We start from the raw sequence: 17,454 nt of genomic DNA, 5'->3' as shown, positions 1-17,454 counted from the left end.
ACAAGGAGAACAAGCGGCTCCCATAGACTGCATGCTGAAGAACCGTGTATGCTCCGCAAAAGGCAACTTTTGAAAACAAGGGAACAAGAGAACAAAAGATATGTTTTTGTGAATGGGACTTTGTATGCTATTGACATTGGACTTGACTTTTCTGGTTAATTTGACTAAAACTATATATAAAGTTGTCTATCTTTATAAGGTAGAAGGTGTTTAATTACAACTCCCTTCTTTTGCCTCCTTGAGCTTAGGCTCTTAGTGCTTTGTCTGATTAATAGGAGGTTTCCCTCACATTTTGGCCTAGAAATATGGAGAACAGTCTAAGTTGACCAAACTTTAAAATTCAACAGGCCAGTTCTGCTGTAATTGCAAGCATTTCTGAACAGGCTCACATGACACACTATGGAGCTGTGTGATTCTTCTAATCATAAGCAGCCTGAGCAGGCTGTGAGTCTTGAGTGGAGGAAGGGTGTGCAAGGAAAGGATGTTTCTCCTTTGCTCCTTTTTCAGCAGTGTTTTTCCTTAGTACAACAGAAAAGAAGAAATACATTTGCATAAGGACTCCAACTTTAACCTGTACTGAAGACTGTACTTGCACTTTTTCTCATACAGAGAGTTGCACATTCCATATTCATGAATGCATGCTTTCCTTCCTGTCTTCCTTCAGTACCAGCTTGTTGGGCCCTTTGCTAACAAATGTCTGAAAACACTACTTGAAATGGAAGGGAGGGGGAACTCTTTCATAATGCTTCCATCTGCCATACAAAGTGAAAGGTCTGTCTATCTGGTTAGTATAGCTGAGAGGAAGATATGCAGACCAAAGGGCAGATTAGTCAAAGATTTAAATGGGCCTTGTCAAAAGATGTTTGATCTGGCTCATAGGCCTGAGACTTCTCGTTTCTCAAACTTATGCTTTACTTTTCTCTGTTGCTAACTCTATATCAAGTCACCTTCCATTGTTTGCTGGAATGTTGTGTTTTGGACTGTCTTTTAATCATTTTATACCGCTTTCGTATTTTTTTTGAGTCACTGTAGGCAGTTTTTGAGGCAGTAAACTGCCTTTAAGGTATTCCTCTATAAGCAGTAAGTGAACATACATTTCAGCCCTCTTTTGGATTACACGCATTCAGAGTTGCTTTGATGGAACACAAAATGGTACAATTAGCCTGCATTTACACTGGTATTCTTCAAGTACTCTTTTAAGATAATGGCTTGGATCCAGCCAGCTTTCCCAGTCAGCCTCATCCCTTAAATGAGAAAGTAGTTCTAGTGGTTGATATGTGTAAATATGTAACTCAAGCTGAATAACTGTTGTGAATCTGGATTATGAACCTTTTCTTCCTCTCCCATAATCGTAGAACTCAGGGATACTCAATAGTTGGGCAAAGGTGATGGACAATAGATTCAGGGTGGACAAAAGGAAATACTTCTTTGCTTAACAAGCAATTAAAATGTAGACTTTACTGCCAGTGAAAATGGTGATGACCACGAGCATAGATGGCCTTTGACTTGACAAATTCATGGAGGATTCATAGAGAATAGGTCCATCAGTGGCTAGTACTAGCCATGGTGATTCAAGGGAACTTCTGGATTCAGAGCAGTAAGCTTCTGAATACCAGTGCTAGGAGGCAATATCTGTGTACAGCCTTGGCCTCTATGCCCTGTTTGTTGGCCCTCCAGGCCAGCTGACTAGCTGTTGTCTGAAACAGGATGCTGGACTATATGGACCGCTGGTCTTATTCAGTAGGGCTCTTATTTTCTTAAAAGAACACCTCAGTGAGGTATTCTGTCATTCTATTGTCTGCTAATAACTAGAGATGGGCACGAACCCAAATACAAACCAAAAAAACCCTATGAACCAGTGGTTTGTGGAAGCACGTTTCCACAAACTGGTCTACCAGTTCGTTTGGTTCGTATTAAAGGGGCGTATAAACTTTTCCTGCTGCTTGCAAGTGTCAGGTCCCTTTAAACTATCAGCTGGCAGGCAGCAGGGGGATCCCCCACCCTCGCTGCCTCCAGCTGATAGTTTAAAGGGACCTGATGCTTGCAAGCGGCAGGGCCCTTTAAACATCCCAAACCCCAGCCCCCACCCCCCAGCCCCACACTTACCTTGCCCAGCCGCCCTGCGGGCCCATGGCCTCCTCCCCCTCCTCCCACAAGGGATGGGAACGCCGTTTTTGGCCTCTTCTGCCACTGCGCTGGCCCGTGCAGCAGCAGAGGAGGCCAAAAATGGCCTTCCCACCCCTCAAATGGCAGGGGCAGGAAGGCTGTTTGGGGCCTCCTCTGCCACCCTGCAGGCCCATGCAGTAGCAGAAGAGGCCAAAAATGGCCTTTCCGCCCCTTGTGGGAGGAGAGGGGATGCCGCAGGCCCATAGGGTGGCTGGGCAAGGTAAGTGTGGGGCTGGAGCTGCAAGTGGGGGCTGAGGTTTGGGCCATTTAAAGGGCCCTGCTGCTTGCAAACGGCAGGTCCCTTTAAACTGTCATCTGGCAGGTGGGGGGATAATTAAGCTGATAGTTTAAAGGGACCTGCCCCTTGCAAGGTGGGAAAGGGCCCTTTAAACTGTCAAATGCCCCTTTCCCTGCCACTGCTAAGCTGCCGGAAAGGGGCATTTAAACCCCATGAACCACAAACTGGTTTGTGAACTTGCCCCACTTTGTGCCAGTTCGTGGTTCCTGATTTGTGAAAATTCACGAACCTCGTGGTTCTTTTTTTTGTGGTTCGTGCCCATGTCTACTAATAACTAGCTGCCTACAGTTAACAGCTATTATAAAAGTTGTTACTGTATTAACTGACAAAAATGTACTCCATCTTTGCCATCAGTGCCATACCAGTTGCTCTGTGAGTTTTATACTTGCTTTGCTTGACTGTAATGGGAACCAACAGAGTAGTTTTTGTAGGCCATAAACTTCCCAAGGACTCACTTTGCTAGTCAGTGCTTCCTTTTCATTTGGTAGATAATGTCTACTTCTGGCTCCAAACTGAAACAAGAGTCGTCTGTGGCTGTCAGACAGAAAGGAAACATTAGGATACTTTAGGATGGCTCCAGGTGTACTTGCTTGATCTTAGGACATATCAGAGAGTGGCAATAAAACCCTTGTCTTGTTAAAATAAAAGCCACAGAAATCATTAACTTCTCTTCCACATGTTTTCAGATATCTTTGGTAAGTTCACATACTGACTGGTTTTATCCTGTTATGCAGAGTTTGCAATAATTGGCACAAAATTAACCAATTCTGAGCTAAACTTCAGTATTGTTTAGTTTTATCTTGTTTTGTAATGGTTGTCTGATGTTAATCCAATTTCATCGGAATGGGGTTTTGCTGAGCATTAACCTTTCTGATATCACAACAGTAGCCTGATGCAGTAACAAAGTTTTGCTCTGCTTCTAGGTTAATATGTTTGTGGAAGGATTCCATGATGCTATTATCCTCTACATTCTGGCTTTACGAGAAGTTCTGAAGAATGGCTTCACTAAGAAAGATGGAGAAAAGATTGTCCATCAGACATGGAACAGAACGTACGAAGGTATGAACAGCTGAGGAGTATTCCATTTGATTTGGGTTAAGCACCAAAAGTTGTATCTGTTTACCTGTAGGAATAATAATCAGTGGTCTAGTTCCCTGATACTCGTCACACTTTCTGGCTTTTGTAGTGAATATCCCATGCCTTCTGCTGATGCCATGCTATGAAAATGTGGGTGTGGCTTACTTCTCCTTAATAGAAGATTTTTCCCACTTTAGGACTGTACACCACAAGAAGGAAAATTAAAGAAAAATCTGGACAGTGTGATATTTTGCAAGCAGGAAGTATATCCGAGTGACCTTTAACTCCCAGAGTATAATTCTTCAACAAAAAACAAGGAGGTGGCTTATAAGATAGAGATATGAAGCTCCCCTGATGCAGAGAAAGTTTTTCTCTTGATTCATCCCCTGAATTTACCCCTTGTGCTAATTGTTTTGTGTTTCAAAACCTCCCTTCTGCCTCTGGCTATCTCCACAGATAAAAGGGGCAACGTAGACAAAAGTGAAAGTGATTGACATGATTGGTTGAAATAGGGTGTGTAGATAACATGTACACTCTGCATGTTTTAAAAAAATCTACTCTGGACATTTTGTAGCCTCACTTTTATTTTCTGCATTTTAAAAATAGTTCAGCAAGCATGAGGGTTCTTGACCCATTCCTGGTTTTTTAGAGATTGCAGCCATCCGTCTTTTTCATGTGCATCTCTTAGCTTGCCTTATTACATTGCTTCATTTTTTGCCCATTAAGCTTTTTGTGTCTGTGATGCTGCATTTGATAAAATGCACAAATGCCCATTTTCTTCCCTTTCTTGCCAGTGCTGTGTTAGGTTTTTTCATCCTAACATTTGGCATTGGCTTAGAAGAAAGTCATCCCTTATATAACAAGCCAGAATCTTCCACTCGTTAGCCCAGCAAATTAAGCCACATAATCCAGACTTCCAAGATCTGCAAGTAAATTAAACTTCCCCTTGTTTTTTAATTCTATTTCAACTCAGGTGTGGTGGTTCTGGAATAGGACTTGAATTTTGTCACCCAAACCCTCTATTGTCTGTTTATCTACTGAGGAATGTTAAGAATGCAGAACTGACCATTTCTTTTGGAATGCCAGAAGTTCTAGAAGACTGGTGACATTTCTCGCTATATCAAGTCCATAGAATTCTGCTTTCTCCTGTTCTTGTTTTCCTTGGAAGTATTCTGTGTTTTCATGTCATTCATTTTCTAATTCTTCATGTGCCATTCTCTAGGCATTGCAGGGCCAGTATCCATAGATGCCAATGGAGATAGATATGGGGATTTCTCTATAATTGCAATGACTGATCCAGAAACTGGGACACAGCAGGTAAATTTAATTTAAAATAAACAATTTTAAAAGTTAGCAGCATGTCAAAGAATAATTGAATAAACTCTGTAGTCTCAGCCTTAGTTCATAAAAATATTGTGCAAGGATTACCTAGGTCAGTTTCAGAATAACTAGCTATTATTTTAGTTGATTATTAGATAATTGGAATAGAAGAAGACTGAAGATCTGCGAATATCTGAATATATACCTGAAAAATAACTATTTGGAATTATTCATGTATATATGGATATACATGGTATATTCGAATATATTCAGATAAAGCGTCGTTTACATTACCAAATTATCTGGATATATTTGGGAATATCTAGGAATTACATTTTAAAGGTTGCAGCAGCTTGTTTCCCTGCCTTGTCCCCCATTTGCAGGCTTCCTAGGCAATAGGAGGAAGGCAGCATTACTGTGTCTGTGTGTGTGTCAGTGTTACTTGCTTACCATATGTTATTGCCAGGTGTTGCTGCTGTCTTGGTATTACTGGCTTGCTAGGTTAGATGCTGTATTCTGTGGGTTGACATTGGTTCTGGTGGGATTCTCTGATTTGGCATTTGTAGTGTTTGGGCTTGCATTGGCCCTGTGTTCTGCTTTGCATCTTTGAGTGACACTGGTTCTGTTGAACTTATAACAATGCCCCTTGCTTCAGTTTGCTTCTTCTGGGATTCTTTGGTTTGACATTGGTTCTGGTAGGATTTTCTGGTTGACATTAGTTCAATTGGGCTTTGTTGGTTCTGTTTGCATTCTGAGGCTTTTGGTCAATGGTTACTGTTGTGTGCTGACTAAGGTTTCCTGTGTGCTGGAAAAAGGCTTGGATTTTCCCCCCATAGGAACCAATGGAGAATGACGGGGGGCAGCTTGTTCAGGGGCCTATAGAATTGGGCCATTTGGCCCAGTTTGCTTAAAACATGGATCCCTTGCTTCAGTGTCCCTTGCTTCAGTTTGGTTCTGGGGGGATTCCATTCCTATGCTTCAGTTTGGTTCTATTGGGCTTTCTTTGGGATGAGCTCAGGTTGCATTTGGGAGCATGCCTTGGCCATGGTAGCCTTGCCCCAGTGTGTTTCTGCAATGGGAATCAGCTGTGACTTTTTTCCTATAGGAAACAATGGAGTTGTTGGGGTACCTTGTTCAGGGGCTCATAGAATTGACCTCCAGGGTCCAATCTGCCTGGAGCTTGGCAGGTATTTAGAGAACAGTCAGGTCCCCTGAAAATTCAGTGGAGTTTGCCTGAAAAATGCTACCACCAGCCCCCTGGACAGTTCCTCGATAGTTTTCCCCACATGGACTAATGGCAAATGAGTGGGGACATCATTTGGGGGGGGCATAAAATTGGCCCCCTGGTTCTCATCTCCATGAACCTGGGGTGTCATTATAGAACAGTCAGGAGTACGTTCGCATCGGAGTGATTTTGCCATAGAAAACAATGACTGAATTTTATTGAATTTTTATTTTAAAATTTGGTAAAAATTCAGGATACCTGATTTTTGATTTGGAATACCCAGATTTTACTGAATCAGCCAAAATTCAGTATTTTAATCCAAATTCTGAACTGAACTTCACACTGAACATACTATCTTTTATACCCGTCTCTCCCCAGAGAAAGGTCGTTGGAAATATATTGTCATTTTACTACAATGTTTCTATGCATAGGTTATTGGGAACTATTATGGAAAGCAAGGGCGGCTTGAAATGCTTCCAAATGTAAATTACTTCTGGGAACCAAAACTGAGAATAGATGATAACCGAGGTATGGAGCATCCAAGCAATACACCCTGCAAATCATGTAAGTTCAGCTTCTTCTTTTTGCCTGTAACAGACATTCTGTGCTGGGGAATGTACTTACTCTTACACTTTTGTATCTTGATAGTATTATAATGTGTGCCCACACAACTTGCTTACAGAGCAATGCATTGAGCATTTGTTAAATTCCATGGGATCTAAATCATGGGGGCTGGATCCAGAGTATCCTTCCAGTCATGGAGGGAGTTCTTCTACCCAGAAAAGCAGGCTTAAGTTCACGGAATAGCTCTTTGCAGCAACATAGAGACACACTGAATCCAACACCATGGTTTGATCCATTTAATTGTTTCCAAACCTAGGCTTGTGGGATACCAGCAAAGTGGCTATGTTCAAATGCTGTTGCATGTTTTAGTGGGAATAGCTTCAAGATCTTCCAGAGAATGAGTTGTGATCTCACTGATGTCACTACAAGAGGGGAGTGAAGACATAGGTACCTGGCAATGGATACATTGTTCATCTTGAGCTGTTCATGGAGTAAAGGAAGAACAATAGGCCAGGTAGAAGGATGCACTGAGGTGTATAGGACCATCCAGCCGAGTGCATTAGTATATGTATCCTACAAGTGGTGAAAAAGCAACACGAGATGATTAGGAGCTGGGCTGGTAGGCTGAGGCCCAGCAATGATCAAAGGGGGAAGTGTGAATGCTGAAAAAACTAGTTAGAGGTGCATTTTCATACATTTGAGAAACAGTGACCTCTGAAGTGTTTATTTACCCATTTGGATAAAAAAATCTTGGAAATCATCCTGAATTAGTATCATTGACTTTCTAAGGTCTTTCTTAAGTTGCAATCCTGTGCAATCTCATTTTGGTAGTAACTCCCGCTGAACTCGTGGGGCATCCTGAGTAAAATATGCTTAAGATCAAACCGTCAAGACAACAATTCTGTGCTAGGCTTGAAGAATATCATATAACATGAATAAACATGCCTTTCTCTTAAAAACTCTGTAATGTAGCCCATCTGTTACATTGTGGAAAATAAGCATTCAGTCCACGTTAAAAGAAGCTAAAACGCTTTATTTAAGCAACTGCTGTTCTATCAAAATGGAGACCTACAGTTTTGGTGCAGTTATGTTTTATACGTTACAGAACAAAGAAGTTAGTATTAATTGATTTATCAAAGTAGAAAGGCACATCTTGTTAATTCATGTTTGGTTTATTCATAGTCAAGTAAACTTCATTGGCAGCATACAATTTTCTCTGTGAACTGCTGTTTATTTATTTCTTAATTTTTCAAGCAGGTGGCCTAGGAGAGTCAGCAGTTACCGGAATTGTTGTGGGTGCCTTGCTAGGAGCAGGATTGTTGATGGCCTTCTACTTTTTCAGGTTAGTTCAGTTTTGAGAAAAATAATGTCTGTGTGCATCCCCTATAACCTTTAAAATAATTTTGGGCATGCAAAGAAAAGGAATCAAGAAGGGCTGGTATCAAAATGAGAGCCTCTGCTGTGTGTTCATGCCCACCAGATTTCTATAATGGCCTGCCCATATTTTGTGTTCTCCATGAGATCAGCCTTTCCTGAATCCATGCTGCATGAATCAAACTATCCCTAGTAGCTCTAGCAGCTCCTATGATTATGGCAGGTGCCAAAGGCACAGCCATGATCATTAAAATTGCTATTGGCTTTACTTATAGGTGTATAACTGAAATTTTGCAGCAGGATTTGAGTCCAGTGGCACCTTAGAGACCAACAAGATTTTCAGAGTATGAGCTTTTGAGAGTCAGAGCTCCCAACTTCAGACTAGAGATGGGCACGAACAGCAATACGAACTTTAAAAAGCCACGAACAGCCCAATCAGCTGTTCGAGATCAAGCTGTTCCTGAGGCCCCATTCTAAACAAACAGGTGATCATTGCAAGCCTCATTTGTTGCTGTTCCTCAAGCCAGACAATCTGGCACCTGCAATCAATTCCCTTGGCAACTGGAGGCAGGGACTGCCTGAACTCTGTCTGAACTCCTGCTGTTGCCCTGGAAACCCCAATCTAAGCCCAATTTAGCTTGATAGGCAGGTCTTCCTTTCAAGTGTGGAGCTCCAAATTTGTTACAAGGAAGCAAACAGCAGGGCTTGAGGGGGGCTCCCAGCTCTGGTTTTGCAGACAGTGAGGGAGAGACAGTTGCTGTTGGCATTTTGAGAGAGAGACGGGGAGAGTGCATTGGAGCTTGAATTTTCTTTGTATGTGGTGGGATATGGAGATCTACCTCTTCAAGTTCCAGGGCTGCTGCCAGGCTCTGGACCAAGCTATTATTTATTACTGGTACCTTTCCTGCTGCCTGCTCAGGTAAGGTTTCTGGGAGTGGTGCAGTAGGGATCTACCCTTTCAGGTTCCAAGGCTGATGCTAGGCTCTGGGGCCAAGCTATTATTTATTATTGGTACATTTCCTGCTGCCTGCTCAGGTAGGGTTTCTGGGAGTAGCGTGGTAGGGATCTTGATGGCTGGAGGAGGGCCTGCTGGCCCCCACGAACAACGAACAACAAACATGTTCGTGAACAGGTCATGTTTGTCAGTGTTCGTTGTTTATTGTTCGTGGATGGCAACGAACAACGAACACCATGTTTGGGTTTTTTTCTGTTCATGCCCATGTCTACTTCAGACACCTTCAGAAGTTTTGCAATGGATCATATGGTGAAGGACTGGCCAGGGTGATAGTATAGACATTACAAGCCCTTAATGTGAATAAATAAATACATATTGCACTTAGTCACCCATCCTTTCAGCTTAATACTGTGGCAGCTCCCCCTTTCCAGTTGTTTCATTATAAAAATGGCTTTTGAAATGTCCACTCTAAATTACATTTACAGGTTTGCTTTACAGCAAATTGATTTTTCTCAGCGTGGAAAATTTGCACATGTTCAGAACCATTTTATATTATTATATCAAACCATGAGGAAGTGCTGGTGGGTCAGACCAGGAAGAAAATGTTCTGCTGCACATCACTAATACCGTACAGGCTTAAAACTGAAGAAGCGAGCTCTGACTCTCAAAAGCTTATACTATGAAAACTATTTTGGTCTCTAAGGTGTCACTGGACTCAAATCAGGCTTAAAACAAAGCCTTCTTTTATACAGTGTGGGCCATTCCTTATGATCCCAATTTGTGGGAAGTTTGTCAGTATGTGTTATGAAGAAAAAAATTATACTAATGTGCCCATTTACTGCCTATTGGCACATACACATCTTTTACATCTTTCATACTTCACAAACCAAGCTTAGATTTAGGGGGAGGGATTAAATGTAGATAACTATTACTAAAACATGAACAAACTTGTTTCTACCTTTGATAACTGGGGTCTGTTTATATACTACTAAGAAGGACAATGCTAGTGTCTGTGGTACTGCAAACCACAAGAGTAACCTACTACATCTCATTTATTTATGGTACTTATGGAACCATACAACTAAGCCTATTTAAATATTTAAGAGCATGAACAATTAACTGTTTTTATGAGTTTCAGCCATAACTTCAACCATATTACTGGGTTTTGACTGCTTAGTTTCATATCTGTGGAAGAAGGGGCAGTTTGTCTGTTAGGCTAGGTGAAAATGCTCCAAGGCACACACCCCTTTAATCTTTCGGCAGTAGTGTTCATTCATTTGATTTATCATTAGAGACCCATTTGCCCTTCATAGGCATTCTTTTGTGAAGGGAATTATATTGCTTTTCCTAAACAGAAGCAGGAGATTTTCCTATTATGTGCCATTCATTCCTTTTGTTGCAGAAAAAAATACAAAATAACTATTGAGAGGCGAAGTCAACTGGAAGAATACAATATCGGCAAGCACCGGCAATTACGAGAAGACTCTATCAGATCTCACTTTTCGGCTGCATGAACTGGAGAGAAAGAAATTGTGGGGAAAATCTATCGAAAAATGGGTCCTACCAAAGATGGCAACAGAAAAGAAGAGGCTCATTAAGGACTCGGCATTTTAAAAGTAGAGTAATTTTGTCTTAATTTCTTTCAGAAACTCAGGAATGATTTACTAGCCACATTATGCCGCATGGCCTTTTTCTCTTGTGGAAAGGATAATTACAAAAACAAAGTGGAGTTTTTTTCACTGTGCATGATACTCCTAATGCTCTTTGTATATTCTAAATCAGGCTGCTTTGGCCAGCCATTTGTTTCTTGGAGATGTGAACGGTTCTTCCTGATGCCTTTTTTTTGAACTTCAGGTGGTCCTCCTTTAGCTGTATCTCACACCAGAGTAATTGTAAAAGAAATGGGATCTCAGAGATAAAACAGCTACTTTCATAGCAGGAGCAGAAATATGTTTAGTTTTTGGGGGCAGCAGTGTAAGGAAGGGAGTGTGTTAGTAGTACAATACACACACTGTAATTTATGGAAAGAAAATAGACAAAGATTGGTTTTGAAGATCCTTGAAGATTTTGTTTTGTTAGTGTCGATAAGACAACTGTATGCCAGTGTTTCTGGAGAAGAAAAAAAACTTGGGTTTAAGCAAATTACCATTTATTTCTACAAAGTTCTCACATGTGCAACATATCCATAATATAAATAGGGACTATAAAGATCCCTGCAAAATACCAAACTGACTGGCGCGGCTTTCCTATTTTAGAACCGTTTTTTGCAAACGGTTGCAAAAAAACAACAGCAGCAGCAGAGAGGGTGGAAATACAAACTCCCTGAAAGTAAACCATTAAAACATTGGAGGGAAAGGTTCTAGGGAATCCTGTCATTGCTAGGCTTCCAATTGAAGTAGTAGATAGGGTAGTACCCCAGTCTATTCTGTCACCTCAAGACCTTATTCCCATCTCAGTCTGTTGCATGTGGCCTAACTGCCACCAGTTACTGTAATTAAGCTTCCTGCCACTGCCAAAGTTTTTTATGGTAATCTCTCTACAGAGGCACATGCACAGACAGCTGGACATTCAGTTCTGATTCTTCATTTGTTCTTCTCCTTTCCTACCAGCTTACCCATTTCCTTCAGCCCTTGGTTGCTAGCACAGGCTTTAAATACAATAAAGGAGGTGAGAATGTTGATCTGTGCAGGAAAACCATGGCAATGGAGGAATCTGGGTTCCTGCATAATGCATCTGTTTTTGAAAACCAGGCTGTTACTCAGCAGTATGTTCCATTGAAACCTGTGGTACTTACTTGCGAGTAAATGAATATTGTATTAGGATGCGATATAGCATCCCTACTCTGGAATGCTTCAGTAGGAAGCCAAAGCCCCACTTGTCACCTTTGAGACCCGAGTGTGGCCCAAACTATGTAAATATTACTTATTTGAATTTTGTATAGTAAAGATAACACAAAACCTATTTGTTGTTGTATAAAAGATGACATTCCGGGTTACCATTTTATTTTTAGGTATTCTTATCTTATATTTTTCTATTAGAAAAAGGTCTATTTTTTTTTATTTCACTTTGAAAAGTCAAGGTGAGAATACATTTGAAGAACTATTTTTTTTAAAAAAACGTGAATAGTAATGAGCACAGAACTTCTTAGATGTAAATAAAAGTCGTATCTTTAACTTTTGAATATTGGCCAGTCTTTCCCCTTATGTTCCCAGGCATTGCTGTTTTATATAGTGGCAAGATTCATATTAATATTGTCATCCGTTGTCTAGCAGAACTTTATCTTAGCACAGCTTTCTCTATTACTGAAAGGGTGCATGGATCTTTTTAACTACCCCACCCCATACACACCTTTTAATTTATGTCGGTTTGAAAAATGCTTTTAGATCAGGTTCATTTTTTTAAAGACTTTCAGCCTTCAGGGTCCTTTTCATATTGACTTATCAGCTGAGAAACCCCAACATACCTGCCAATGGAAACCAACTGAGGTGGGCACTGGGAAGTAAAAAACAGGAAGATGCCAGCTCCTGTGAGTGGCAAAACACTGGGCACTCCTAGCCAGTCAGCACCTGTACACTGTGCATGGTGTTGACTCATTAAACAACGTATAAAGTTGCCTTATATCAGGTTTGATTATTGGGCATCCATCTCTGTATAGTCTGCCCTGGTTGCCAGTAGCTCCTTGTGGTTTCCTATAGAAAGACGTGTTTCCCAACACCTGCCACCTTAGATCCTTTAATTGCAGGTGACAGAGAGTAAATATAGAATCTTCAGCATGCAAAATGTGCATTATGCCACTGAACCACACATCCTCTTCTCCAGCTCTCTCTGCCACTATCACTGTCCATGTTGCTTCAGCACACTACCTCATTGGCCACCATTGAACACAGCACATTGTAGAATATTCTAGGGCATGTTTTAAAGTATGCATTCAGTTTGTGGAGGACATTTATTTGACAGGGCTTTACTGTTGCCCTCTACGAAATTGTGTACAGAAACTTTAAAACACATACAGCCTTTTTCCTGTGGCTACACAGTACAGAGGAAGACTTAGTAATGGAGGACCAGCTGCCTTCAGGGAACTTTGCCTGTCATTGCTAATCTTTTCACTGAGGAATCCCTGATAATGTCTAAGAAATTGCAGGATTCTTCAGAAACCAGTTTGAAAGCCACCTGTTTAGATGGTTCAGTCTCAAGGGACTTGAATGTGATCTGTTCTGTAATAACTTGCTGCTCTATATATAAATCAGTGTGTGCTTTAAAAAAAGTTTTTACTGCATTCTCTTCAGCTTTTACAATTTTTCAATTGTAAGACTGCGAACTGTTCAAGGAAATAAAAATTGCCAGCAAAAACAGGTGAAAGCCACCTTTTTAGATGATTTGATCTAAAGTGGACTGAACAGGTAGACACATACACAATAAATAAGATAGTATAGCACAGGGTTAGCTATAAAGTCCAACAGAAATCAAAGAAATAATTGTGTACTGTATTGTTGCCGAAATCTACAAATAGTACACAAAAGAATGTGCTGATGTTTAATCATAAGTACAAGAATCTAAATGTTCACTCTGAGCCAGCTGAAAGATAGTAAGTAATACTAAATATACATTTTACTGAACCGTCCCCCTTGAAAGGAATATGCAAGCTTTCCAACTTTGTCCAACCCTTCATGATATTCAGAGTTTTACATGTACCAACAGAAGCATGACCGATAAAAAGAAAAATAAACTTCCTCTCTTTCCTTCTTTGTTTCGTTTGAAGTCAGATTAGCACAAGCTTAGTAAATCAAAAGAGCCATATTTCAGCTGTTGCTCATAATTCATGCTTCTGAACTGATAGACATCTGGTTTGCAAATAGGAATCTTCCTATGAAATAAGGCTTCTGTTTAAAAATAAAATTACCATTTTTACTTTGAAAGGACAAAATTAGAGATTTCATTAAAATCTGAGGCTTATTCAGATTTTAATTACTATCTTCATTAGAATTTTAAATGAAGAAAGAAGAGACTCAAAAATTGGATTCAGTGGCTTTGGCTTTCTAGGCCGCTTACATTCTGCCATTAGCTTAAAAATGACGTCACAAATTGATTTCAGCTTATAATTCCAGAATCAGTTATGTGTCAGAAGTCATTTTAAAGTACTTGCTACTTCACTAGACTGGAGGAACTGATTAGGATTTTACTGTGGCTGAACTAATGCTCTAATATTCAAATCTGTTGATTTTGGAGTACTTCCATGGGATCAAGCAATTTAAGGGACAGAGGCATTTTTTTTATTTTCACAGTTTGGTAACAATTCTTTATCTTGTTTTTTAGCATGTTTATTATTACACAAAAGATATACAGGGACAGACCACAGAATAGTGCTCTTCTAAATGTAAGACATCTAACTCCCAAACTCATTCATACTTAGGATCTAACTGTGCAAACACTCAATCCACCAAGTTCAATTAAAATCACAATTGCACTTATGATTATATATAAGGGATATGTGAAAATTTCTCAGCCTATATAAAATAAAGTTGAGGTTAGACTTTATATTTGCCAGGACTAAGCCTTAGAAAATTCAGCCCAAAAGATGAATAGTTAGATAGTTGGACTCACCATGAGTTTCACTCTGGTCATGGAGGAGGAAAAAGGGAGGAAAGTGTTTAACCCCGTCCTTCAGACAAAGAAGACTGACGTCTCAACTGTGGAGGAGGACTCTTTCATCTTAAAAGTGTCTAAGAGGAATCACGTTATGGCTGGCTGTTGTGACAGAATAATTTCATGCTTCAAAATGTTGCCTAGGCCACAAGTTGATTTTTGAAGGTAACATTTGATTTTGATAACATTCGATTTATATACCATCCTTCAGGGCAACTTAACACCCACTCAGAGCGGTTTACAAAGTATGTTATTATTATCCCCCCAACAATCACCCTGTGAGGTGGGTGGGGCTGAGAGAGCTCTGGAAGAGCTGTGACTGACCCAGGGTCACCCACCTGGCTTCAAGCGGAGGAGTGGGCAATCAAACCCAGTTCTCCAGATTAGAATCCTACCACTCTTCACCAAACTGGCTATTTGGTATTTGGAGCCAGCTTTTCATCTGTCCTGGTTTGAAGAAATGCCAGAATATCAAGTACCATGACTACAGATGGAGACAGTCTTGTATCTGTATCACCTCTATAAGGTTCTCTATGATGTTGTACATTCTAGTTATACAGAGTTTTCAGGATGCCAAAAGATTCCATTTATTTGGAAAATATGTATGCCACCATGCCAAACCTAGGAATTTCCATGGGTAGAGATGAAATCATGATGGATCCTGATGAAACACTGAACACTGAGACAGGAAAACTAGCTCATCTGGGAGAGGCCATGGCACCTGACTCTTTAAATTTAGTAAATATGATGATCACTGTCTTCCTCATCTGCTTTCTTGCTCAAGCAGTCTGCCTCAATTTTCTGAAAGCCCTGGACATACTCTGCTGAGATGGATGTAAGAGCCCAAGTAAACAGAAGATGGCATGAGACAACTGAACCTTGTGTCACTTGATAATGTACTTGGATAGTAATGTCTGTGCAGACTAGAAAGTGGTTGTCTTGAAGAATGTGTCTTGGTCTTCCTGCCCTGAGCTCAAGCCAGTTGATTTGGCAAGAAGCATGAGCTGCTGATTGCTGACTGCTGGCCCTGTACCATTTCATCCCAGCAGTCAGCTCTTCAACTAGATAGGCTCACATGGTTGGTGACTTAAATACAACCACAATCTCAGAGACACAAATCCTTGTGAAGCAACGGCTCCGAGACTCAACTGCTGGGCCGGTTTGCGGGTGGGGCGGGGGAGGCAAGTGGGGGAGATGGCATGGTGGCCACCCTGTGGTAAGGGGCGGGGGAATGGCCAGGGGTGCACGCCCAGGACATCCGGCGTGAGCCCCTGGTCTAGAGGCCTGCTCCCGCACCTTGGCACTTGGCTCGTGGTGGCATCCCACCCAACCTTCCTTTTCATCACAACTTTGGAGTTAGTAGGCTGCGGATTGGCATTGGGCACCGATCCATTTGGGGGGAAACAGGGCCCTCAGGCTCAGTTTCCCTATTATGGGGGTCCCCCATAAGGGGTCTGGGGAGTGAGGAATGGCCAATGCATTCCCAGTTGGGGGCTGTCAGTCCACCTTACTCCCAAGTGTATCCCCATGTGATATCCCACTGGCTGTCATCCCATGGTTCCCCCCTTCAGCAGAGGTCTTGAGGGGGCATGTGGGTCATCAGCTTGGCAGGTGGGTCAGCCGATACTCAGATCTGTGCCCTATGTGCGCCTTCACTCCCTGAGCTGTAATCTTAATAAAGTTGTGGCCTTCTTTACCTCCAGCATTGTGTCTGTGTGTTTTTGTTGCCGTGCCCTCTCCCCGCTCTCCTCCCCCACTTAGCACTCGCCTACAAGGTATTCCGTCTCCATTCAGCAGTGCCAAGATGTTCAAACTGAGTGATTCCAATCTTGAGCAAGTGTTTCAAGGGTTTTTTGGCATTGACAAGAGAGCAGAAACTTTTGGAGTACCTGAGGATTATATCTTGTCCGTTTGTTGAAGCTGGGCAATGTTTTATTTTTATTTATTCCTTCTTTCTCACTGAGACTTAAGGCAGATTACACAGTGTAAGTCAGTACAGTCAATTTCAAAGACATTTCAATAAGCAATGTAATAGGACAAATTTGCAAAGATTTAAAGCCAACAGAAACCTAATACAGGGTTGAAGAAATGCTGAAACAGAGCATAAGCAATTCTAAGGCTGACATCTTAAGTGAAGCGAGTGACTACCAGTTGTGTCAGTGAAAGATCTTTCTTTCCTTTAAGAAAAGAAAGACCCTCTGGCAGATCATACCCATTATGACTACAAGATGACATAGCCTCTGCAGGAATAAGGAAACTTTTCCTAATTGATCAAGAAGCTGTGATTATCCAGAGAGGTCCAGATCCCTGAAACATCCTTCTCCTGCAGTGCACAATGGAGATGCTCCAAATATGGTTAGCTGCATATACCCATGTGAGAAAATGCAGCATTATCTTTGAAAAGGATCACTTTCTTCTTCCCTGAAGAAGCTGTGGAACTCTTTCTCTCACCTGCCCATACTAACTCAGAAGATAAAAGGAATTTACAGGGGTGATAAGTCGAGAGACAAAAAAGAAACAGACCACTCCTGGGCAGGGGCTCAGGATTCTGTTTGGGTTCTTGTTACTCAGACAAAAGCGGATCCAACAACAGAAAATGGGAGGTTTCTCCTTCTTAGTTGCAAGATCAGTCTTCTAAGGTGACACTACTTGCCTGCTCTTTTGTCCTAACATCAAGAATGTAATTTTATGGTGTGTGCCTGTGACTATGCTGTTAATGACAAGTTGGTCCTAAATACTGCAACGTATTACCAAAAACAAATAATGCTAAGGATCTTTCCCCAATTATGTTGGGGAAATTGTTGCTTCCAGATATGTACCTACATACTTTGG

The 17,454-nt window shown here is 41.2% G+C and overlaps 1 protein-coding gene across 2 annotated transcripts in view; it reads left to right on the top strand.

The window, feature by feature from the left end:
* The window catches only part of NPR3 (natriuretic peptide receptor 3), a 52,099-nt gene extending 35,775 nt beyond the window's left edge, over positions 1 to 16,324 (top strand). Inside the window, exons 4-8 of one of the 2 annotated variants that reach the window (XM_054986756.1) lie at positions 3,388 to 3,523; positions 4,764 to 4,858; positions 6,518 to 6,650; positions 7,908 to 7,992; positions 10,382 to 16,324. In XM_054986756.1, the coding sequence (XP_054842731.1) occupies positions 3,388 to 3,523; positions 4,764 to 4,858; positions 6,518 to 6,650; positions 7,908 to 7,992; positions 10,382 to 10,493 (561 nt within the window). In that variant the 3' untranslated portion in view covers positions 10,494 to 16,324. Of the gene's footprint in view, positions 1 to 3,387; positions 3,524 to 4,763; positions 4,859 to 6,517; positions 6,651 to 7,904; positions 7,993 to 10,381 lie in introns of both variants that reach the window. The other variant, XM_054986755.1, reaches the window with a different exon arrangement.
* Positions 16,325 to 17,454: the final 1,130 nt, after the last annotated feature.

This window comes from Eublepharis macularius, chromosome 8, assembly GCF_028583425.1.
Source record: "Eublepharis macularius isolate TG4126 chromosome 8, MPM_Emac_v1.0, whole genome shotgun sequence".
Taxonomy (NCBI): domain Eukaryota; kingdom Metazoa; phylum Chordata; class Lepidosauria; order Squamata; family Eublepharidae; genus Eublepharis; species Eublepharis macularius.
This window is presented reverse-complemented; position numbering and strand designations above follow the sequence as displayed.